Raw genomic sequence first — 23,909 nt, forward strand, 5'->3', positions numbered from 1 at the left:
CACGTTCAATGCCTTGGACAACAGGGCTCTTTAGCGTGACCCAATGCCAGGTTCATCTAGGAGTGAGGGCTCTGGGGGTCACGACCCCCGGCGAGCATCCCAGGCTGGGGGTGACACCATCTTCTGTGGGACAGAATGACCTCTGTCCTGCTAAAGTGAACCACACCTTGGGGGCCCGAGCCTGAGGCTGCGCACAGGGACGCTGAAGGCCGACAAGCCTGGGTGTTGACCTTGGCTCCCTCTTTCCCAGGGAGGAAGGTACTGATCCCTCCATGCCCAGCCCCCAACCTGTACCCAGAGAGGAGAAGGAATGGACCCCCGGGAGACGAGGATGGCTCTCACACCCGACATGGGCTGCGCCGCCTCAGGGCAGGGAGCCCACCCTCTCCCCTCCTCTCACGTTTGTTTCTGGAGCCGCTCCCAGAAGGCCTGGGAGAAAGTCCGGGTCTGGAGGCCAGCTGATGCGGCCAGGACTCCAGGGTGGGGGTGACCGGCGCCCGCTGTCTCGTTGCAGGGAACAGCAGCCGTCTCCAGACTGAGCTCTGTCAGAAACACTGGCAGGGCCTGCCCCCCAGCAGGTGCCACAGCAGCACCCAGGACTCCCGGAAGGAGACCAGCAGCATGTGGGGTCTGATGGTGGTGGCCCAGCTGCTGGCAGGCATCGGCACGGTGCCCATCCAGCCGTTCGGGATCTCCTATGTGGACGACTTCTCGGAGCCCAACAACTCGCCCCTGTACATCTGTGAGTCGGGCTTGAAGAGGGCTGCGGGATGGGGGCGGGTCCTGACGTGGCCCAGCCAATGCGTGCAGAGGTCTGGGGATCTGACACACCTGGTTTGAGTCCCAGCCCAGGCCCCAGCTCCTCACCAGCAGGATGGGGCCCACAGTCTCTGTGCACTGGGGACGTGGGAGTACCTGAGGTGATGTATGTGAGCCCTTGGTCCCAGGGCAGGCACCGGGCAGCTCCTCGACCAGCAGTAGCTACTGCGTCTGTCACGTCTGGGCACAGGCTGGGCACACGTGTTCTCTGAGCCATCCACTTAGGGAGAAGTTTGGCCTCAAAGAAGCATATGCAAAGCAGATAGCACATGACCATCTGACTGACCAACTCCTTCCCTTAGAACAAGCCACACTGAGCATCCTCAGGGCCCACGGCCCAGACCAGACAGACCACACGCACAGGCTCTGTGGCCCACAAGCTCCCCCAGGGCTGCCACTGCCACACCGTACCTGCAAGGAGATTTGCCCAGCAACACGCACCTGGGCCAGCATCTGCAAATGCCGAGGAGGCCGCTTCTCTCCCGGCAAGCGGATCTCTCTGGCATCTGGCTGGAGGAGAAACAACTTTGGTTCCGCACATCTCAGGATCTTGAGTGCCTGTAGTAACTGCCACAGGTGTGGACCCGTCAGGGCCAGGGGACAGATGGGGTGATGTCTCAGGAAGCCCTCAGCAAGGGAAAGAGCCCGAGGCTGCCACCCTCTCAGCCTCCTTTCCTCCTCCCCTTTCCAGCCATCTTATTTGCCATCTCTGTATTCGGACCGGCTTTCGGGTACCTGCTGGGCTCGGTCATGCTGCAGATCTTTGTGGACTACGGCAGAGTGGACACAGGTGAGTGTGTGCCAGGACCACGACCCCCAGCCAGTCAGGACAAGGATGAAGCTTGAACTTTAAATGCTCACGGCCCCCTCGCCACCCACTCCCTCCCTCCCTCCTGTAGTCAGCGGACAGGTGGGCCTCCTCTCTCTAGCGGGTGGGGGTGGGCAAGGGGGATGCGCTGCTGAAGAAAACACACTTTCTGCCCTAAGAAAACACACTTTCTGCAGCGGGAAACCTTGAGACCTAGGGCAGGGCCTCAGGTGTTGCCACCACAGCTGCCTGTCTTGGTGGTGGTATTAAAAAGAGCTCTATGATTCTTTGATTCTAAGATGGTTTTGATTGCTTAAAAAAATATTGGTAAGAGCTCTTTTGGGGAAAAGAAGAAGCACTACATAGAGTACACACATGGATTATGACTCCCATCCAGAGGGGTGTAACATCGTGTTTAACCATGTGGGCACAGGTAGTAGAGAGCCTGTGTCTAATCCTGGTTCCACCTCCTCTACTGGCTGAGTGATCTTGGGCAAGTATCTTCATCCTTTCTGTGCCTCAGTTTCCTCATCTGTAAAAAGGGGCTAATGATAGGGAAATAGAGATGTTACAGTGTTTAGAACCTGCCTGATATATATTGAGGTTGACAGGAGTGAGCTCTTTAAAAAGTGACCTGGATGAAGCCACTGTGTATCTTAGGATGAGAAAGTACAGTCCATAGACAGGAGCACACGTACTGAGTTAACCGTTCAGGGAGCCGACCCCAGGATGGACCCTGCAAGGGCATATGGTTATTGTGAGGTTGCCTTACACACCCCAGCCTCCCACAAGGCAGGGAAGGCTGGCAGTGTAACAGAGGGACAGACAAAGTGCTTGATGAGGTGATGAGGGAGGGCCTCCCAGGGAGGTGAGGTCTGCATCCCATGTGGGTGGAATTACACAGGTGGTGATGGGAGAGGCCTTCCCAGTGGAAGAAACCATCCGGGCAGAGCCAAGGGGGCAATGCGTGGGGCGTGTGTGGGTGATATGTAAGTTCCCACAGGCCAGATGTGGCTGGAAGGCAGGTCCAAGCCAGACCTTCAGGAATAACACCCCCCCCCCACCCCCCAGTGCCCAGCACCCAGATCAGAACCTGCCTGTCTCACAAAGAATGTGGGCAGGCCTTAACCCAGTCATGCTGCCAGAGCCCATAGACTCCTGTCCCTGGGACTGTCTGACCACAAGGTCATCTGCTCAGGGTCATCCACCTGTACTTCAAATGAAAGGGCAAAGCTAGCAGAGCTGTCTGCTCAGGGTCAAGCCATCTTTGCCCTTCACTGGCACTTCCTGAGTTGGGTCCCAAAGAGACTAGCAACTGAGCTCCCAGGCCACCAGGGACAGTGCCCAGGACAGGGCTGGGCTGAGGGCTGTTCTGCTATCTTCTCTCTCCTTCCATGCCCATGTAGTTTCTTTACAGAGAGAAACACAGTGGCAGACCCTTAGACGTGGATGGGAGACTACAAAGAAGAAAGCATCGCCTTCAGCGGCCTGGTAGCCTACTCTGTTGGTGGTTGTTTTTTTGAGCATCTAAGGATTATGAGGCCTCCTTTCTTAGGGATCAATAAAGTTGGGAGGCAGTAGCATCCAGTGATTAAGAGTGCAGGTTTGGAAACCACGAATACATGCATGGGTTTGAAAATTGACCAGTGAAATGGCGCTTGCAGGCCAAAGTTAACCTCACTGATCCTCCCAGTGGCCTCTGTTCTCTGAGAAGACCAGAGTGGCCTGGAGAGAGAACGCCGACTGGACGAAGATGCTAGCTCACAGCTTACCTCTTCTGCATCATGGGAAGAAAGTTCCCCCGATCAGTAAGGTGAGATCATGCATTCATCCAACAAACACTTGTGTCCTTTGTTTTCTCTGCAGCTGCAGTTAACTTGAGCCCCGGAGACCCCCGATGGATAGGAGCCTGGTGGCTGGGCCTGCTCATTTCCTCAGCCTGCCTGGTTGTTACCTCTTTCCCCTTTTTTTTCTTTCCTCGAGCAATGCCCAGAGGAATGGAGGTAAGCTTCTACACACAATTCTACCTATTATAAGAGTTTCATAATAGTAGGTAGAGGTAGAAAATAAACAGAGCTGAGAAGTTGCAGCAGGTTAAGTAAATTCTGGGTGAAATCTAAACAAGTTTCATGATACAGGACTTCTGAGAAACTTTGAGAGGTGAGAGTGCTTGTGAATTTCCAAAAGATGGTATCTCATCAGTGTTCCCTTACTGTGTTAGCATCTCACAGATTAGGAGGGCTCCAGGGAATGTAGTTTGGGGAAACACTGAGTTCATCTAAAGTGGGATAAAGAATTAAGAGCCAATAAAAGCTGCATATGTGACCTGGAGCAGTTGACTTTTGCATGTGATAGGGCCGGTCATGTCTAATCCTAAAGGACTGAGTAAGAAGGGGATTCCTAGTGCTGCAGAGCGTGAGGGTGGGCTGTGAGTAGAGCATACTTTGAGCCGACTGCCCTGCCCTGCATCTTCCAGTCATATCTGTTGGGGAAAGGAATCAGGGAAGGATGAGAATGGAAAACAGCAGGGAGAAGTCTGGGTGGGGGCCTTGCCCTTAGACTGAAGGGTCTAAAACTTGTTCTGATCCCATGAAATTCTGAGTGAATGGTGCCCACTCAGGTGACAGCATGGCAACTGGGTCAAGGTTGAGGTTGGAGAGTTGGGAAGGAATGAAGGCTGGAGATCTGATGAGGCCAGTGCAGAGATGGGGGATGCAGCTGAGGACCGAGGCCATGGCTGCCGGACAGATGAGGCAAGGGCAGGGGTAGATGTCCTCGGAGGGGGTGCCGAGAAGGGCTCAGCAGTGAGCTGAGAGGGGCAAAAATTTGTGCCGAGGTTCAGAGCCAGAGGCAGAGCTGGACGTCTGGCAATGAGGTGTGTGAGATCTAGGCCCACCTTGGAGGAGGGGTGAGGGGAGAGGGGCCTCCACTTGTCTTGAGGAAGAATTTCAGAGGTTGGCAGCACATCGGGGTGGTTTTGCGGGGAGGCAAATCTGAATCCAGCTCTGCTACTTGTCAACTAGCTGAGGGATCCTAGGCAAGTTTCCTTGCTCCTAAGTCTCCTCTGCTTTAAAATACTGGAGATAGAGTCCCTATCTTGGGAGGAGGTTGTGAGGAATGGGAGGTTGCACGCAGAGCGCTGGGTGTGGTGCCCACCGTGGAGAAAGCACTAAACGAATGGGAGCTCCTAGGCCTGCTGATGAGTCCCCTGGGGGATCCTAATGGTGTCAGAGCTCAGGGGCCTTGCGTCTGTGTGGTGGTTCAGAGCTGGGGGCCTCAGGCTGCAGCTAACAAGTTCAGAAGCGGAAGGCGAGTTCACTGAGGAGGCCTGCACAGAAAGTGCAGGCTGAGAGCCAGGTCAGAGCCTTGAACAGTGCCCAGGTTTGGGCCCAGAAGAAAGAAGGGACTCCATAGAGGAGACTGAAAGAGAGAGCTGGAAAACAGAGGTCATTCTAGACCAGAGCGTCCCAGAAGCCCGCAGCCCCTGGAATCTGAGGACAGGGAAGAAGTGTAGCCATGACAGACAGACGAGGGGTGAGATCCACTCAGATGCCTTTTGGCATCAGCCAGCAGTTAGATACGAAATAATATGCCCAGGTATGAAATAACATCTTGGGAGGCCCTGGCATGGCTGCGTTCTGGTCGGTGGCCAAGCACCGGGCTCACCGACACAGGTGGTGATGGCTTTGGACGCCCTCCCACACACACCCGGGGTGGCTGACCACTGCCCAGCCCTGAGCCACTAAGACCAGAGGGATCAAGGGCCCAGGGAAGGTGGCTGCAGGGAACCTGGGTCATTAACCCTCACCCCCTTCGCTGCCTTCAGAGGACTCCCACCATAGCAGATGAGGCAAGGAAGATGGAAGAGGCCAAGTCAAGAAGCTCCCTGGTGGATTTCATTAAACGTAACTGAGTGACCCGGCAGCCCTGGGAGGGCTGGCTTGGGGTGGGGGCGGTCCGGGGTAGCCCAGCCCATGTGGTATTAGGTGTGGTGAGGGGCACTAAAAGCAGGCGGTCTAAAATTGGACAACCCCTCACGAGGGGCTCTGCCAGGGGCCCTGGTGACTGCTGCTGTGCAGATAGCAGGAGACCCAAACTCAGATAGAGGTAGCCCCACCCACACCGCCTGGCCCACGTTCTCCTCTCCCCTCCCTTCCCATGGATGCAGCCATCATGTACAATCACCCTCCGCCTGACTTCTTCCAGGCCTGTCCTCCTTTCATTCAGCCCATGAGCATGTTGAGTGGAGTCCGAGTGGCTGTGTGCCCGCAACAGGCCACTGAACAGCTCAGGGCCTGGATTCTGCCCTGAGGAAGAGAGAGGAGCTGCCTGGAGGGGGGCCGGGGGGAGGAAGGGCAGTGGCCAGTGTCGCGGACCCTGTGACCGCTGCCCGGAGGCCCGGCCCTGACGGCAGCCTGTTGGCAGGGTTCCCCCGCATCTTCCTGAGCCTCCTGATGAGCCCGCTCTTCATGCTGGTGGTCCTGGCCCAGTGCACCTTCTCCTCCGTCATTGCCGGCCTCTCCACCTTCCTCAACAAGTTCCTGGAGAAGCAGTACGGCGCCTCCGCGGCCTATGCCAACTTCCTCATCGGTGAGTCCCCCGGGTGCCGCCGCAGCTGGGCCCTCCCGCCACCCACCCAGGGCCGGGAACCCCCAGACCGGACACAGGCAGGAGCCAGAGGGTTCTTGCCCGAGAGAAAGAATTTTAAGGAGATTCTTCCAGGTTGGCAGTCTAGACCGTTCCTGGCAGATTTCTTAGGCCCTTATCATTCCAGACAGGAGTGGGCGGAGGCTGGGGGATGACTTCCACCCTGTCAGAGGGGCTGAAAGCCTGACTGCCTCCCAAAGGCCCTGACATCATCAGGGGCGACAAAGGAAAGAGAGAGGATTGAACTGGGGGCTGGGCAAGATGCCTCTGGGTTTTTTCCTTCTTCTCCAATGACTTGAAGACATTCACCTGGATAAGGAGTATGGGGCCCAGTGATTCTCCATCCCCACTGCACTTTAGGCTCCCATGGAGAGCTTTAAGACATACGGACGCCCAGGCCCCACCCTCGATCAATGAAAGCAGAATGTCCAGCATCCAGCATCGGTGTTTTTTGCAGCTGAGGGTGAGAAGCACTGATGTGGTCCCACCAAGTACCCAAGGGAGTTATGGGGCCCAATTCACAGGTGAGCTTGACCATGTGGAAGTGGCAAGGTGGTCAGGGCGTGACCCCTGACCTCCTGTGTGGCTCTTGGCTGTGACTTCACGCCTCTAGCCTTTGGCCTCTGACTAGCACATCAGGCAGGGGGCGCCACCAGTGCCTTGCTAACCCCATGTGATCACAGTTCAAGGACGGGCCAGGTAATGAAAGGCGCTTAATAAGTGCACATTCAACCCACATCCCTCTGGCTGCAAGGGCCCCACTTCTTTCTTTATTCTTGGCACAGGCAGGGCAGTCTGCCATGTCAAGATAACTCTGCAGTAAATGCTCAATTAATGTCGTTTATTACTATTGCAATTAATCATATTGAATGTCGCTTCAGGAAGCCATGCCCCCTTCTCTGTGGTCCAGCTCAGTGTGCGGCCCACACACACTGCGAGGCCTGTGCACCCAGACCAGCTTCTCTCCGTCTGTAGGTGCTGTGAACCTCCCTGCTGCGGCCTTGGGGATGCTGTTTGGAGGAATCCTCATGAAGCGTTTTGTTTTCTCTCTGCAAACCATTCCCCGCGTGGCTGCCACCATCATCACCATCTCCATGATCCTCTGTGCCCCTCTGTTTTTCATGGGCTGCTCCACACCAGTCGTGGCAGAGGTCAACCCCCGCAGGTAGTGGGAATGAGGCCGGGGCCAGAGCCTGTCTGTGGCTGCCACACGTCTTCCTTTCTGCTTCTTCAACTATCCTCTCTCCTTTTCCCTTGTTGATCTAATCTCTTACGTGGCAACTGAGAAAATCAGATCTTGAGTAGTGTGCTCAATTATGAGAGGAAATCAGAGGGTCCTAGTGGGGCACCAGCAATCAGGTTAGGGTTCGGTTTTTTAAGAAGCACCAAAAACTAATTAGTTTGGTTTCAGGATGAATCTGTAGTGCTGTGAGCCTCAGAAACCAGGAACTGTCTACCTTTAGCATCCACTCTGTACCGGCTAAAATTACAGAGTCTTATTGAGCTGCCAGAGAAAGATGAGAGACGGAGACCTGCAAAGGTCTGAGAAAGAGCAAGGAAGGTGATGGCAGACTTGAAAAATTAGGGCAGGTGAGGAAGAGGGCAGGTAAAGCATACCTGTCGGTTTGCATAAAGCAACATGGTTTTAAGTTCTAAGTCTGGCTTCATGTTCAGGAAGGGCTTTGAGGCCCATGAGGGAGTGTGCTGAGCAAGGAGCCGTTACTTTTTTCCTGGGAGCCACCTTTCAACAGCTCTTCTTTAAGATTTTGCCCGGTGAGGTTGCAATACTTGGAGATGCCATACTTTTCAGCCTTGGTGTTTTCTCTTTCTCTTTGAAAGAAACTCTCCTGTCTCTGGTGGGTATGAGGGAAGGGAGTATCACTCAGGATGGGACCCCCCCCCACCCACCGGTTTGTCCTGGTCTTCTGGCTGTGGATTGAGAGAGACCAAGAAGGCTTTCACTGGGAGTTTAGCACAGGGCTTTGTCATCAGACCAGGTCCTAGTTCTGGCACTGTTCTTTACTGGTTGGGGAAAGTTACTTAACTTATCTAATCTTCAGGTTCCTCATCCACAAAAGGAGCACCACTAATACTGCGATGGCTGGCACGCATGAAAAGCCCTCGGGCACAGTGCCTGGAGCATGAGGGATGCCCATTAACTAGGATTAGTGTAATTATTTTAGCAAAGCTCTGAACCTTGGTTTATCAGCCCCAATCCCGACCCTCCCCTAAGAAGATCAGGAATATCAGATACGGTAAGATTGGTGAGATCAGCCAGTGAAATCGCTTGGTTGAAGCTCAGGGGAATGGAGTGACCTGGGTGATGGCTACATAGACCCAGAGACGGGAGCCATCTAGACCCTGGATTGCCTCAAGGGGCCTCAGCCCGAGCTCAGATGAAAGAGAAGGGAAGGGAAATTATTGCCTGTGACTCTCCCATAGCATCTGCCACCTCTCTCATCAGCGTCCTGACTGGTTGGCTGTCTCGACCCCTTCCAAAGTGGGGGATTTGCCAACCAAGCAGTTCCAACGACTAGTAGTTTGGGATCCTACTAGCAGAAGAAGCAGAGGTGCCACGAGCACTGGCCAAATTCACTGTTGGCTCCAATAGACATAATTCAGATCCCTGGGTGGCGCTGGCCCAAGACAAACAGAGATGCACAGGCACACTAACCAGGCGGGGAACTCACGCTGGGCTGGAGTGGAGAGGTTTTCCTTTGGTCTTGCTTTGTTTGATTCCCATTTCCTGTTTTGCTGGCAGCACATCAAGTTCTATACATCCACAGCCTCCCGCCTGCCGCAGGGACTGCTCGTGCCCAGATTCCATCTTCCACCCAGTCTGTGGAGACGATGGGGTTGAGTACCTCTCCCCTTGCCATGCTGGCTGCAGTGAAATCAACGTCAGCTCTATAGTCTCCAAGCAACCGGTAAGGGCCGGAGGGGCCCCGGGCCACTGCCGAGTGTGTGCCCCTGCAGCTTGCTCCTCCACTCGGGACGGGCAGGGCTCCACCCCACTCATTCCCAGCATCCTGGCCTCTGGGCCACACCCACCCTCTCTCCACCTCCCCTTCCCTAGGGTCATGACCAGATGTCTACAGCCTAAAGTCAATTAAAGATTGGCCGATGTCCAACAAATTCACATTCCTGAGGCCTAACAATGCTCAGAGCAGAAACAAGCCAGAGCATTCCTTCAGCTGAGGACTGCCAGTCTCACCCTGAAGGATCCTGATGGGCCTGTCTGCGTCCTGGCAGTGTTGCAAGGCCACATGGACTGGCCCAGATAAATCGAGGGCAGAGGGCCTCTGTGATGTGGACCTGGAAGCTTAGAGCCAGAAGTGGTGATAGAGGTCATTTGGTTCAATCCCTCTCGACACTCACCTATGGCCACACAACTGGCTTGAAGTCTGCAGCTATTTAGGAGCAGATCTGAGACTAGAACTCAGGGTGCTGCCTCAGCCTGGGGCATGTCTGTGCAAGGCCAGGTATCTCCCGGCCACAGCCTCCCACTCAGGTAGCCCACACTCACCAGGCTAACTTGGTGAGGTCCTGGCCAGCCCTCAGAGCACTACGGCTCCCAGCCTCCCAGGACCAGACAGCAGCAAACCAAGTCCAGTCGTTTGTGCGGTTATTCAGCAAATACTTAGTAAACACCAGACACAGCCGCGGGTGCTAAGTATTCAGGGGGGAACCCATCAGCCCAGGTCCCTGCCCTCATGAGTTTGTATTCTACCAAATAAACGCACAAGGGAGTTTTAGAAAGTAACCCATGCCATGAAGAGACTTAATGGGACAGAGAATGCCTGGGGGCCTCCCTGAGGAGGTGACATGAGAACTGAACCACCAGAAGAAGAAAACACTATGAAGACCTGGGAGTGAAACGAACAGAGTGAACGCAGCTGCAAGGCCCCAGGGCATGAATGAGCTGGCACAGGAGAAAAGAGAGAAGGCCAGGGCTGCCAGGGAGTGAGGAGAAGAGTCATACCCAGCTCAGCCAGGGAGCCGGCAGGGGTCAGGTTAGGATTTGGATGTTCTTTTTCCTAAGAGCACTGTGAAGTCTGTGCAGTTCCCCTGAGGATGCCCTAAGGAGAGGATGCATCTTATTCCTTTAAGCCTGTGTGGAGGGCACAGGCAAGGCTAGACCCATTTACCATCCTCCCCTGAGAGGACAGGACAAGGCTGCTTCCACAGCCAGCTCTGCGGACAGAGGAGCGTGGTTCTCAGGCAGCAGGAGGACAAAGAACTTGGACAAGTTACTCTCTCAGTTGCCTTCTAGTTGGAGGAGCCTGTGGTGGCTTCTGTGGTTTTCTTATCTTTATTTACTTACCTCTGACTCATCTATTTCCAGAAATAATCTTGACAGGTTTCCAGTAACAGCACAAGCACATCAAGACCAAAATCCATTAGCATAATATCAAGAAAAAATAGCAAATTATAAGGAAAAGTATCTATGTTTAAAAAAATCCAGACTGAAGGAGGTAGCAGCAACACTGTATATAACTTAATTATGAGCTTCCTAGCAGCCAAAGTAAAAAGAGTACATAGTTCCAATGCCTGGTAGAAGGAAGCATACCAGTTCATTAGTTCTAATCTTGCCCCTATAACTGCTTTGACACTTACAGTAATTGGACCATAGGCTGGTCTATCAGACAATGTGAGAGAAAAGGTGAAGGCCACCTGACAGGCAGTGGCCACCAAGGAGAGCTATACAACAGTGTTGAGCCATATGGATTCGCAGACTTGAGACAGAGACCTTTGCAGACAGGAAGAATTTCTCTCAGGCAGAAAGTACAGTAGATTCCTCTGGGTTCCCACTGCTATCTCCCCCTATTTTTATCTTCCTTTAATATCCCTGCAGTAAACACACAAACAGCAAAAACAGCAACCCACAAAACCACTGCTGCTCCAGAGGAAGGCCCTCCCAGGCCCCGGTCCCCACTGGGTGGGCAGTGCCTGGCAGTGGAATCCTACATATCCTGATGCGGGTGTAACTGCGGGAAGAGCCCAGCCCACGCTGGACAACTGGTTTTGGTGAAGATGGTTTCTGTTGCCCAAATAGTGGTCAGAGGCAGTATCCATGGGGCACCTGAAACCCCCACCTGGTCTCCCGTCCAACCTCTGCATCCAGCATCACCAGCTCCCCAGGGAGGGCAGAGGAGCGAGAGCTGGAGCAGGCATTTAAAAGTATGTGGAGTCGAAATAATGACAGCAGGTTTCCCCCGTTCCCCTCCCTCTCCTTCCAAGACCTACTCGAACTGCAGCTGCGTGAGAGGAGGATCCGCTTCAGCAAAGACGGGCCCGTGCCCCATCCCCTGCGCCCACTTCCTGCTCCCGGCCATCTTCCTCATCTCCTTTGTGGCGCTCATAGCCTGCATCTCCCACAACCCTCTCTACATGATGGTGCTGCGGTGAGTGTGCTTCTCCTTCCCCACGCTTCCCTCACTTCGTGCCCAGCTGCCCCCTTCTCAGCTCTCCTGCCTTTCGTGCCCCTCAGTGTCCTTGGACGTTCTTGGGGTGATACAGGGAGATAATGCTGGTGCGCCAGTGGCGGGGGCTTCTGTGCCGGGCTTGTTGGGAGTCCCTCGCTGCAGCCTCACTCCGTGTCTCACGGGGTCCCTGTGCCTCCATCCCGCACAGGGAGGGCAGAGCCTGACGGCTGAGCCACGTGACCAAGCCAGGCTGCCTGATTGCACATCTGTAGACTCATTTATCTTCAAGTCCTAAAAGAACTGAGAGGGTGGAGGAGAATTCAGTTGGATACATAAAATCGGGGAAGGAAAATGAGGAAAGTTCCAGAGACAGAATGAGGGCCACGGAAAGGATGGAAATGAGAAAAGCGCAGTGTGCTAGGAGCCAGGTCAGAAGGGAGGGGCTGGCCAGGTGGGAGGGGAGGACAGAGGTATCCTGTTACAGCAGCACTGAGGTGCCCCTGAGGTGTGGACAGGGAATGACCTCCCTTCACCTCACCCTCGGCGAAGGAGAAAATAAGGTTTCAACCAAGTGGGCATAATTCACCCCCTGCCTGCCTCCCTCGTGTCCTCATCCGTCTGGCAAGCAGAGAGGGAAAAACACAGGATCTGGAAGCCCAGGGCCAGGGTCAAAGGCCCACTTCTGCCATGTACTGGCTGAAAGTCCTTGGGTGTTGCCCATCTCACCGAGTCTCAGTTTCCTCGCGGATGAAAGGGGGTTAATGATATTGACCTCGAAGGATTGGTGTCAGGGTTATATGGTAAATTGCTTTGTAAATACAAGGTGCTCTGCATATTAGTTAATTATCACTATTAACCAAATTATTGTTATTGCTATTACTATTATCAGCTAGCTAGGTGGCTAGTTTCCCCAGAAGACTAGGAGATGAGGAAGGGTCTGGGATTTTCCCTCATTTACAAGTTAGCTTGCAAACTACCAAGCTCCTGTTTCTGTTACTGTTCCACAAGGATGCTGGCAGAGTCTGGGAGACTCCCGGGTCAAAGCCAAAGGACTTTGCTGCTCACAGCACAGCAAGCAGTGTGAACCTCATGCTGCATCATTTATCCATGCCCCCCAAGTCCTACTGGGTGACGTGGAGGGGCTCAGATGTATGTTTCGCCTGCAGTGGGTGTAGGTCACAGCTAAGGAACACTGAGTTTGGGAGAGCCACTGCTTATATAGACCAAGCCTGCTGCTGGTCTAGAAGATTTTACCTCATGCCTCAAGGATGCTCGTTGCAGCCACAACCCTGGGAAATGGCCCACGAAGCGAACAGTCAGGACCTTGCATTCTTAGCATACTCCGCAAGACTGTGTAGGGACGCTGGGAGCACCTTGCCTCCCAGCACCACCCTCTCCTCCACTGCTCCCCATCCATGCATTCCAAGTACCCGTGCTTTCACCCAAGGCCCCTGAGTGGGCTTCCCTTCTTACACCCCAAGTCAGATGGACCATGGTGGACCCAGGGATCCTGAGAAAGGTGTGTGGGTGGCCATGACGAGGAGAGGGAATAGGATAAGGAAGTCCCTGAGCAGCGGAGAAGGGCATCCCTGTTAGATCACCTCCCAGAGGGCTGTCAAGCCCCAGGGATGGGGAAGTAGTGGAGGCAAAGCACCACTTCAACCACAGGGTGGGCTTTTCTAGAAAATCTCTGGTCAAGGGCTGGAGTGAAATTGGAGAAGAGGCCCCAGTATCCCAAAATGATTTAAAGATAAATCCCACTGGGAAAGATGAAAGAATGGATGCTGTGTCGTATGGAGAAGGTGAGGCTTAACGATGGCATTGTAGGTGACCCAAACCTTATTTGTATCAGTCGTGGCCTCCAGCCAGGCATGGAAATACAGGCTGGGAGTGAAGGTTTGCCGAAAATGTATCAGGAAAGAGAGGTCAGAGAGCCAGCGTTAATTCGGGGCTGAAGGGGCAGAGAGTACAAGGAACTCAAAATCTCTATCAGAAGCCAAACTGGGGTTCCCAAGTCCCATCTGGCTGAGAATCCAGAGGAGTCTGCCCAGGGATAAGGACCAAGACACGGAAGCTTCTCCTATGGATCGGACCACTGAAGGCATCTGTGGGCAGTTAAGGGAGTGTCCATGAGATTGGGATTTGAGGCACTTTCCACGTGGGGGATCCCAGTGGGTGCCTCCCCGCTGCTTCACCCCAGTGGGTATTCTGAGAAGCTGAAAGAAGGTCCCTTTCCAGTTTGCTAGCAGAACTATGGAGGTAAAACAAAACGTGTGCAGAGACCTGGGGATTACTTCTGAGTTCCCTCCCTTGCTGGCCCCTCAGCCCCCGAATGCTTTCCCCCAGCCAACTCCTGCTCAGGAGTGCGTGCACTCAGGGCACAGGGAAGCCTGGTGCCCCGGCTGGCCCGCCCCTGGCCCCCCACCTCGTGGAAGGGCGTGTCCTCGCTCTGCTCCACGCCCAGCCGGGATGACAGGGCCTGGCGGTACCTCCTCCAGACAGCCTGCCTCCTCTCTCTCTGAACGTCCTTCCTCAGCCAAGCACTTCTCTCCTCTTTAGAGAAGAAGGGTGGGAGCACGACTGGCTGCATAACTTCCAGGACCCAGTGCAAAATGGAAACGCAAGGCTCCTGGTTTGAAAATTATTAAGAATTTCAAGCCAGCCACAGCAGAGCACTAAAGCAAACACGGGACCTTTCTGAGGGTGGGGCCCTGTGAGGCCACACAGGTCGCATGCCCACGAAGCCGGCCCAAAGTAGAGGATTCTTTTAGTTGCACACAGGAGCCGACAGCCCAGGGGCCCTAATTACACTTAGTATCAGGGCTGTCTTCTATTGCTGTAAACACCACAGGAGCTGTTCAGACCTGCAGCCATAAACACAGCCTTCAGTATCCTCTCCGCTCCCAGACACTCTGCCCTTTGCTTCTTGAAAGGGGCTCTGGGCAGCCCAGAAAATCACAGAGACCAGTGGTTCTCAAACCTGAGTGTGCACAGAATCTCTTGGAGGGCTTCTTCCAACACAGATCGCTGGGCCCCATCCCCAGAGTGTCTGACTCTTCTTCTGAGGCAAGGCCTGAGAATCTGCCTTGCAAATAAGTTCCCAGGGGATACTGACGCTGCTGGTCCAGTGATCATGCTTTGAGAACCACTGAGAGGAGCAACAGGAGCTCGGGGAACCCAGCCAGGCCACGTGAGGGCAGGTTCCGACGCGCCCTGAGGCTGTGGCTGCCCCGGTGGGGGGAAGGCACAGCCCTGAGTCCTCCCACTGCTGATTTCCTGTGTGCCTTTTCAGCGTGGTGAACCAGGAGGAAAAGTCATTTGCCATCGGAGTACAGTTCTTGCTGATGCGTCTGCTGGGTAAGTGTCAGAGATGCCCCCCTCCCCGTGGCCCCAGATGACAGGGAATCAGAGGGCTGTGGGGTGCAGGGTGGGGACGGGGAAAGCCCCGTCTCATCTCTGTCGTAAAGAGAAGCTGTACACAGTCAACACAACAGTAAATGCCAAATCCCATATGGGCGGTTTCCCCATCACTTGAGGTTAGGAAAGATTCCATCTATGGCATTAACACCAAATGAAAGTATGTAAGAAAAAGGAAAAGTGGACGCAGCTGAGAATGCCTAATAGAACATTGAAGGCAGGTATTTTTTCATCTCTCTCCAAGAATTCGCTGTAGGAACAAAACCTCGTGCTCCTGTCCCAAGCAGAACGGCAGCGGAGCCCAGCCCTGGCTTCCTTTCCATTTGACAAAATACACTCCTCCTGCCTCTATTTAGCAAAGTGGGGCCCTCTGCCGACCAACCCTGCCTGCTCTCAAGCAGCCCAGAACCCAGGAGGAAGGGAACTGTGCACAGCAATCAGGACTGGCGACAGGAGGACGAGCTGCCTGCAGGCATCAGGGAACACCCAGCTTGCCCTGCAGGTCCTTTCCCAGACTGCTCACGCTGGACTGTCCCTTCTGGACACCTCCAAGCACTAGATAAGCACAGGGCACTAATATGGAGACCCTTGCAGTGAAGGTACACTAAGTAAAGGGACTGATTCCAGGACGGATTCACACTAAGTAAAGGGACCAGATAAAATGACAGATTTATTGAGGACCCGGGGGCATGCACCGCAGCGGGGAATACGGTGACTGCAGTGGAGGGATTTCATCTGTGATCAGGGTGCACTTTCTGACCTTAAACGCTGAAATCCCTGCAGAGCGCATGGTGCATTATTATCTGGGAGTCTGATCTGCACTTCACCCCGTAGCAGCTTCCATGATCACACTGGGGTGTGTGGGTGATGTCTCTCCTGGGCCTGCTGAGCAGGAGGCCCTCTCCGACCAAATCTGGGGGAGGTGTGGGGTGATGAGGAGTGAATCAGTTTTTTCAGTGGGATTTCTCGGTGTCTGGCCACTTGCTCCTCTCGCCCCAGAAGCCCCCCTTCAGACTCTGCTCCTCTGGCCTATATTACAAGCACAAAGGACACAGGACACTGGGATCTATCCTGTCCTGGTGGCAGAGGTATGGTCATCACCACAGTGCCTTTCCATTTATAACTTATCATTTATAACTTGCTCTGAAACCTCCACTGGGAAGGAAACCTTACATTCCGCCCAGCCCAACAGCAGCCAGGATGGGCTCTGGAGAGCCCTGCCCTGCTTCTTCCAGCCATGGTGAAAACAGCCCCTCTCCTGAGGCTCAAAGCACCTGCTGCCTTTGTTTTGTCATTTGAGCTCAGATAACTCAGTGTGGCCACCACAGATAGAAAACCCAGGCTGGAGGGATCCATTCATCACCTGAGAAGGCAATTCCACCCTGGGTAGAAAAAAGGACTTGGCAAGTTTCAAATTACCCACTGGGACTTGGCTGAAAATTTTTCTGGACTTTATTTCTATTCAGGGAACAGCATTCAGGAAGGTCAGTCCTTGTGTCCAGTTTCCATCCCCTGTTCACCTGGAGATTAGGGAGCCAGCAGGTCTGAATAGAGAGGCTGGTTCTTGAAGGTTCCCACCTCTGGGCAGAGCCAGAAGCAGAAGATTGCCTTTTTCTTTCCTCCAGAAGCAGCTTCCCACAGGGCCCAAAACAGAGTCTGAGAGACTGTTCAGAGTGGTTCTGAGAATGGGGTGGCCTGGCCCAGGTGTGGATCCGGCCGAGCCCTTCCCCAGTCCAGTGACTGCCTGGAACTGTAGCTAAGGATGTGGGGCTCATCCGAATATTCAGCAGCCGTAGGGCATGGCCCCGATGGACCAGTTCTCGCCACTCAGCTGTGGGGAAGTTCAGGGGGCCTGGGAGGTTCTGAGCAGCCAGGGTATTGGGGGTCTGCTGGGGGTGTTGTCTAACCCAGCAGGGCAGCTTCGTGTAGTGGAAGAATGTGGGATCTGAACCTCCAAAAACGAGGGTGCAAAGTCCAGCCCTAACCCCGCTTGCCTATGCAAAGGTGAGCCAGCCAAGCCCACCTTCCTCCCCGTTAAAATGAGGACACCCACCCACCTCCGGGCTGCTGTGAGGACCCGAGGAGTTGGTGTCCTTGAGAGCCTCCTCCCACCCAGTGGAGCCTAGCAACCCCAAGTGTGGGAACTATGGTATCTGTCTGAGCAGGCCCACGGTGACATCTGCGACTCACTCTGCCCTGGAAGGATGGCTCAGGCCCCTTTTCTCTTCTAAGCCTCTGGTGAAAGAGTAATTCAGGCTTCATGGAAAGCTCTTCTGCTTTCCAAAGTCACTGTGGTTCCCAGGGTGGGGCAGAGCCGTGCTCATGCCCGTGAGCTGTGCAGGGGTGCTGGGGGGCTCGCTCCCCACCCTGCCGGGTGCCTCTCCTGGCAGCTCCACGTGACCTGAGCTCTCTGAACTCTCTTCCCACTGATGCCAGCCTGGCTGCCGTCTCCAGCCCTCTACGGCCTCACCATCGACTACTCCTGCATCCGCTGGGGCGCGCAGTGCTCTGGAAGGCGAGGGGCCTGCATCTACTACGACAACGACGCTCTCCGAGACAGGTGAGGGCCCGCACGACGTGCCAGGCCCCAGGCCCAAGCAGAGGCCGTCATCTGCTCCAGTGGCAACTGTGAGGCTCTCAGGCCTCCGAGGGAGAGGGCAGGAGGGGAGCTGCCTTGGGCAGGGAGCGGGGCCACCGGTGACCGGCATTTCAGGGCCCACAGAGAGCCGTCCAAGACTCAGGGGCTGCTCTGTTGTGGCCCCCCTTCTGCGGTCCCCACTGGCCCTCGGGGGGTGGGAACAGCAGCAGAAAGGTTTTTCAAAGGGAGAGGCCGTGGCTGTGGGATGATGATGCCAGGCCAGCCTCCCACTGCTCAGAAAGAGGTGGCCCATCACGGCTCCTGGCAGAGGCCAAGGGCAGGCGGCACCCAGCTGCAGCACCACTGAGTTTGGCACCTCTTCCAGCCACCTCACCTGCTGCCTCATCACACAGACAGAAACAGCAGGGAGAGTGGGCTTCAGGGGGCAGGACGGGATCTGGAAACGGCGTGGGAGTGGCATAGAAGGCCTGGAGCAGGGCAGACCAAGAGGCAACGGGAAGGTGCCCCCTCCTGGCTGTGCTGGGCAGCAGGACCCTCCAGTCGGCTGGGTCTGCGGTGTTTCTCTGGCCCTCCAGGGGTCGCCAGGGCAGGGACGAGAAGCAGTGAACTGGGAGTCCCACATCTACTCCCCGCCTACTCCTTGCGAGGCCTGTGGTCCTGGGGTTAAAAGGAATGAGGAGAGCAGCCCCACCTGGGTGGGCCCGGATCCTGCCCTGAGTGGTGAGGACACCTGGCCCAGGCCACTGTGATGCTGCCCACAGAGCCTCCACACCCCTCACAGGGCCTGTCTCCTGCCCCACAGGTACCTGGGCCTGCAGGTGGGCTACAAGGCTCTGGGCACGCTGCTGCTCCTCTATATCAGCTGGCGGGTGAAGAAAAACAAGGAGTACAACGTGCAGGAGAAGGCCGCCAGCCTCATCTGACGGGTGACCTCGGCCGCCGCTCTGCTCTCGAGAACGGACCCTGCCCCGCACCTGCCCACATTTACTAACGTTAACACGGCATCTCCTTTTCATTTCTTAAATAAGAGAGAAAACCCCACCAACATTTGCCTTCCCTGTCCCCCCCTCCCAGAGCACCCCAGGGTCCCTTGGGGCTGCTGTGCACCTGGGCGAGGGGGGGCACAGAGCTGGTGGGCTGGGTCTTCCCTGGCCCCTTGGGAGGGGCCCCCAGAGGCCCAGGCTCATCCTGCGCAGTAGGGATGCTCACTGAGGCAGCTCTGCACCCCCAGCCCCGTAGTGGGTGGTTTCCCAGGCGGAGAGACCTCTGGGTATCTGCCCAGAGGAAGAAGGGAGGGCTGAGCTCTTACTGGCCAGAACCAGGCTAGGGGAGGGGGAGGCTGGCTGCAGCCCCCTCTGCCTCCGGGTTCGGCACCAGCACAGAACCCAGGAGGGGCTGGCTCCCTTCCCCTCAGATCCTCACTTCCTGCCCCGAGAGGCCACTTTGGAAGCTTCCCCGTTGGGAAGTACAGCCAGCTGTTCCCCTCTCAGTTACCCACGCTCAGGCGCCAGAGCTGGGACTGACACCCAAGGATGGGCCATCCAAATGCCGTTCACGTTAACTCTAGGCCCTTCCGTACACGGGTCTGTGCATGTTTATCTCTGTCTTTCTGGGGGTATATCTCGAACTAAGAATGCCACGCTGTGGTGAAGACCTGCGGCCGGCTGTGGATAGCCGTGATGCCCAGGCCCCACTCCACGGTGTGAGGACAGGACTCGTCATCTCAGAGTGGTGGGAAGAACCCCTCCCCCACAAGCCTCCCCAGGCGCAGATGAGGTGGCTTCACATGGGCTCCCTCATCTGGACTTTAGCCTGTGTGTCACGGAGTAAAGGGAGGCCATCAGGGATGTCCGCAAAACAGGTGATGAAGCCCAGGGAATGTCAAAAGCTGCCAGGCTGCTCGGCCATCTGCAGCCCACAAAGTAGAGGCCCGAGAGGTTGACTCTCCTGGTCCTGAACACACTCATCAGCATTTTCTCAGCCTCTTCTCACCGCCTCCAGAGGGGTGAGCGCCTTCTCCGGACTTGGGCTGAGAGGCGCTGCTGCTGTGGGTGCAGGTTCAGAGTCAGAAACCAGCAAGGGAGGCCTTTCATCCACAAGTATTTTATTTATTGGAGACCGACCTTGTGCAAGGCGGCGCTGGCGCGTGGTTCTCCCGGAGCTTCCCCGCCCTCCATCTACACTAAGGCCTCCTCCCAGAGTGGGCTCACTGGGCAGGGCTGGGACTGCACAAGCAAGAACCCGGAGACTGTCAACAAGACCTTGACCGTCCACGCCCCATCGGACTGAGCCCGCTCCTGGCCTTTACCAAACAGGGAGCTGACTCGCCATGCCCTCTGGAGCACCTGGACATTGGTTGTGGCCACATGCAGATCTCTTGAGTGCCACTGCTCCTGGAAGACCCGTCCAGAAGCCACCTCCAGAAAGGCCTCATATGGTGGAATGTCAACGGCCACACTGCCATGGGACCGAAGTCTTTGTGAAAGCCACTGTCGCAGACAGCCTGATTCCAAAGCCACCAGCTCTATTTCCACAGATCTCACTCTGGAAGGGAGGCTCTATGCAACCTCAGGCCCTTAAATGGCCTGCTTGGAAAATGATTCCCTGCAACTAACCCTGGTCCTTCTCGCTGCCATTTAACCAAATTCTGAAGGCACTATCTTCAGCTGAGCTCATGAAGAATGAATGCCAACCTTCAGATTCTGGAAGATGGTTGCCCTCCCAAGCCTTTTTTTCTATTATGATATTGCTATTAATATATTATAATTCTGCTGTTGATATAATTTGGTCATGAATTTGTACTGTCATGTATATTGGCTAGAGAGCAGACAGAACCTATACCTTCTGGCCAGAGGAGCTGCCCCTGCCCCAACCCTTGGGGGCCCAAGGCCATGGGGATGGGAAGTGATGCTACTCTAACCCATCATCCTGGTACAGAGCAGCAGCAGGTACCTCTTGTCCCTTCAGTGAATCTCTGCAGGTGACTGTCAAGACCCCACAGTGCTGGGCTCTCAGGAGCCCTGATCCCTGCCCTTGAGTTTATATGCAGAAGTGGGGTTGGACATGGACAGCTAAGTCCATGACACAAAAGAGAACTAATATCGTAATCATCACCGATCACTTGGTCACAGCCAGTACAACTGGCCCACAGCAAACCTGCCAGCTGGGACTATAATAGTGTCACCTTCATTTCACTTCCGGTGCAAAGCTTAACAAGCTTCCTTGAGTGTTGGACTCTCATAGAGTGTGTTGTTAAAATGCAGATTCCCGACCCTCTCCACCCAGCCCCAGAGGCCCTTTATATGGGGCTGAAGGGGGCCCAGGAGTGGCATTTTTAACTGGCCCCTCGTGTGAGGCTGATGTGGCTTGTTAGACCCTGTGTGGTGGGTCGTCAGGGCCTCAAGGATGTCCACTTATGCTTAGACCACTGAGACACGGACCCACACTGGGCCTGTGGTCAGCTCAAAGGTGGCTGGAGGAGGAGAAGGCTCCAGTCAGGGGCTAGTGGACATGGAAAACAATGCAAGAGCCCACATTTATATTGGGTTCTACCAGTCCTAAGGGTGGAACTCTCCCTCTACAAGCTTGAGAGTGCAAAATGTGTCACTGTCATTTCTTCATATTGGTTGTGTCTGACTTCAGGCCCTCATGCTGCTGACTGGCCGGAAATTCGACCTCAACCAGCCTTGTGTTTGGCTCTCAGAGCCATCTGCATGTCCTTGGGTCCTGCCACTGTGGGTCTTTGGTCCCTTCCCAGTCTGAGGCCTCCTAGAAGCCCTGCTTCTTCCCTGAGCCTGGAAACCCTCAAGAGGCCAGATCCCAAGACTAGGGTCCTGTGTACCCGCAATGATGCTCCCCATCCCCACATCCAGTCCTAGGAAGTCCACCCCTCCGCTCCACTCCCTCTCCCAGCCCCTCGGGGGCTGAATGAAAAAGCCAGGAAAGGAAGGGTATGCAGGAACCTTTTTATCCCATCCTTCCTTGAGCCTTTTTGGCACAGGAAAGGGAAAATGCAGTGAGAATTAAATGCCACATCTCCATAAATCATGCTTTGGCCCACAGCCCTTTGGGGTGATCCTTACCATAGCCCCATGTTGGAGGCCAGACTGGTCTTAAGGCTCCATTTGAAGATGAGGAATCTGAAATCAAGGAAGTGACCGTGTAGTCAAGTTTACGCAAATAATAACTGGCCGGATCTGGACTCAAACCAGGCTGTCCAGACCTCTCTGTCTGCTCCAGCTCCCCTACTGAGTCAGTCTGTTCCCTCGGAAGTTCACTAGCCCATGGGATGGAGGTGGGGGAATCTACTGAGGGCCAAGCAAGGTAGGTAACGGAGATGGAGAGAACCAGGTAATATTTCACTTACCCACCTGCTTTTCAAGTAATGAACGTTACAACTGTTCATTAACCAGGGCCACGTCAGCCCTATAGCACCAGAAGTTAAAGGAGAGTCACGGAGAAAAGGGACAAAGAGGAAAAGGCTTTTAGGAGAAAAGGCCTTGAGAGAGCTGCACACAGACAGACCTTCAAGGAGACACGCCCACCTGGTGACGGGTTAGCAGTCTCGCTTAGGAAACAAAGCCACGTTGTGATTTTCTCCAGCTGCGTTCAAAGATGAAGAGATACATTTAATCTGGGGGTGAATCCAGTCACTATCAAATTAATATTAAAATATTATATTACAGATTCCCAGGGGCTGTGTGTGTGTGTCTGTGTGTGTGTGTGTGCGTGTGTGAGAGAGACAGAGACAGAGACAGAGCGAGGAAGAGAGAAAGAAAAAACAAAAACTCTGTGAATCCAAGAGAGAAATACTATCTTTTACAACCACAAGAACTAAATAGCTGGGAGAAATGTCCATCTCCTGCCAACAGCACAGAATTCATTATAACCTTTAACCAGAGATTAAATATGTAAACAGGTCGTGGGCAAGCCCTTGGCAAATTATAAGTGAGAGAAAGTTTTTCTCCCAAGATACACCCTGCCCGCTCACCCACTCATCCGCTCTCCACCCCACCCCCGCAGTGTCATTGCCGTGCCACACAGGGGTCACCACAGCTTGCTGAAGTCCCTGATCCCAGGCACCTGCTACAGCTTGATGACAATAACAGTAACTAAAATGTGCACAGATCTTTACAGTTCACAAAGCCATCCATTCATTTAACAAACTCCTTTAACTGGAAACTCAGTCAGGATAGGCTTGGCTGCGCTGGGTAGCAAACCTCACCAATCTGTCACGTGACACAACAGGAGTTTACGTCCTAGTCTACTGTGGCTCTGGGTGACTCTCAGGGCAGTGGCCTCCAAGCAGTGGCTCAGTACCTCCACTTCATAACATGCTGCCATGATGGATGAAGCAGGGCCAGGCAGTCCTCGAAGGTCTTGCGCTGGTAAGTAAACATTTTGGCCCAGAAGTAACATGCTTCACCTCTGCTCCCAGCCCCTTGGCCAGAACTAGTCAGTGTCCCTGCCTAACTGCCACAGGGATGGGGAAAGAGAATCCTTTTGTGAGCTCAGAAGAGACAGCAGATATGGATAAGCGCTAGGCTCCTCCACCACTGGGGCGAACCTGGATGGAGGTAGGTGCTCACTGGGACACTTAAGTGCATCAGGTGTTGGGGGAGGGGGTCCAGCAAAAAGAAGTTCTCCAAAGGAGGCAGCATCAGTACTGGGTCCCCAAAGGTGAGGAGGTGATTTCCAGGCAAAGCTGAGCCCGTAGGCAGTTTGCCGAGGAACGGGGAGGTGGGCAGGAAGGTTGGCTCAGAGGAAGCAGATGGAGTATTGGCAGAGGGAGATGCGGGGTCGGGGAAGGGTTCTCCTGAGATGGGAGAGACTTTCTGGGGCAAATGGCCAAGGGAGCGGGGAGGCTGAGGAGCCAGAGCGAAGGGGTCTGAGGAGGAAGAGGGGGTGCGCCAATCCTCTGTGCAGGAATCTCACCCAGAGCTTCCACCAGCCCTGAAAGGCCAGCACGACTAGTTCTACCCTACAAATGAAGAAAACGAGGCCCTCCCAGTTGTGACTTGTGCCTTCCTTTATTCACTTAGTACCTGATGTAGATGAGGACAAAAGATGATACACACATGATCCCTAACCTCCAAGGTCACATAATTAAGAGCAAGAATTAGGTACAAGTGCTGAGAGCTCATTCGGCTGAGAGATCAGAGTAGGGGCTTGATCCATCCTTGCAGGATGGGCT

At 54.6% G+C, this 23,909-nt stretch overlaps 1 protein-coding gene across 1 annotated transcript in view; it reads left to right on the top strand.

Annotated features, from left to right (window-relative positions):
- The window catches only part of SLCO2A1 (solute carrier organic anion transporter family member 2A1), a 79,979-nt gene extending 57,577 nt beyond the window's left edge, over positions 1-22,402 (top strand). The window contains exons 4-14 of the mRNA XM_067737773.1: positions 515-742; positions 1,511-1,609; positions 3,494-3,630; positions 5,454-5,532; positions 6,053-6,217; positions 7,250-7,439; positions 9,036-9,201; positions 11,516-11,679; positions 14,993-15,057; positions 17,554-17,677; positions 18,519-22,402. Coding sequence (XP_067593874.1) covers positions 515-742; positions 1,511-1,609; positions 3,494-3,630; positions 5,454-5,532; positions 6,053-6,217; positions 7,250-7,439; positions 9,036-9,201; positions 11,516-11,679; positions 14,993-15,057; positions 17,554-17,677; positions 18,519-18,639 — 1,538 coding nt within the window. The 3' untranslated portion in view covers positions 18,640-22,402. The remainder of the gene's footprint in view (positions 1-514; positions 743-1,510; positions 1,610-3,493; positions 3,631-5,453; positions 5,533-6,052; positions 6,218-7,249; positions 7,440-9,035; positions 9,202-11,515; positions 11,680-14,992; positions 15,058-17,553; positions 17,678-18,518) is intronic.
- Positions 22,403-23,909: the final 1,507 nt, after the last annotated feature.

This window comes from Pseudorca crassidens, chromosome 5 (assembly GCF_039906515.1).
Source record: "Pseudorca crassidens isolate mPseCra1 chromosome 5, mPseCra1.hap1, whole genome shotgun sequence".
Taxonomy (NCBI): Eukaryota; Metazoa; Chordata; class Mammalia; order Artiodactyla; family Delphinidae; genus Pseudorca; species Pseudorca crassidens.